The sequence below is a fragment of the Penaeus monodon genome, chromosome 31, assembly GCF_015228065.2.
Source record: "Penaeus monodon isolate SGIC_2016 chromosome 31, NSTDA_Pmon_1, whole genome shotgun sequence".
NCBI lineage: Eukaryota > Metazoa > Arthropoda > Malacostraca > Decapoda > Penaeidae > Penaeus > Penaeus monodon.
The window spans coordinates 21,000,730-21,000,982 of NC_051416.1; the positions used below are offsets into that span (position 1 = coordinate 21,000,730).

The 253-nt window shown below is 33.2% G+C and overlaps 1 protein-coding gene across 1 annotated transcript in view; it reads left to right on the forward strand.

Annotated features, from left to right (window-relative positions):
• The window catches only part of LOC119593083 (probable G-protein coupled receptor Mth-like 3), a 26,098-nt gene that overhangs the window by 12,259 nt on the left and 13,586 nt on the right, over nucleotides 1-253 (forward strand). Inside the window, 1 exon segment of the mRNA XM_037942005.1 lies at nucleotides 163-241. Coding sequence (XP_037797933.1) covers nucleotides 163-241 — 79 coding nt within the window.

Sequence of the window (253 nt, forward strand, 5' to 3'; positions counted from 1 at the left end):
TTTATTTATACTTTTTATCTCTCAGTATTTCGCGCCTTCATATCTCTGTCTAATTTTTTCCCTTTTGATGTATACAACTGTAGTAAAATCCCTACATATAATTTATTTTATGACGATGTATATATTTCTCATAAAAAAAATCCTGTATCTTCTTACTTTCAGGATTCATTGGCCATGTCTGCTCCCTGGCCACTTTCTTCTGGCTAAATGTCATGTGTTTTGACATGTGGTCCACTTTAAGGTGAGTTATCCA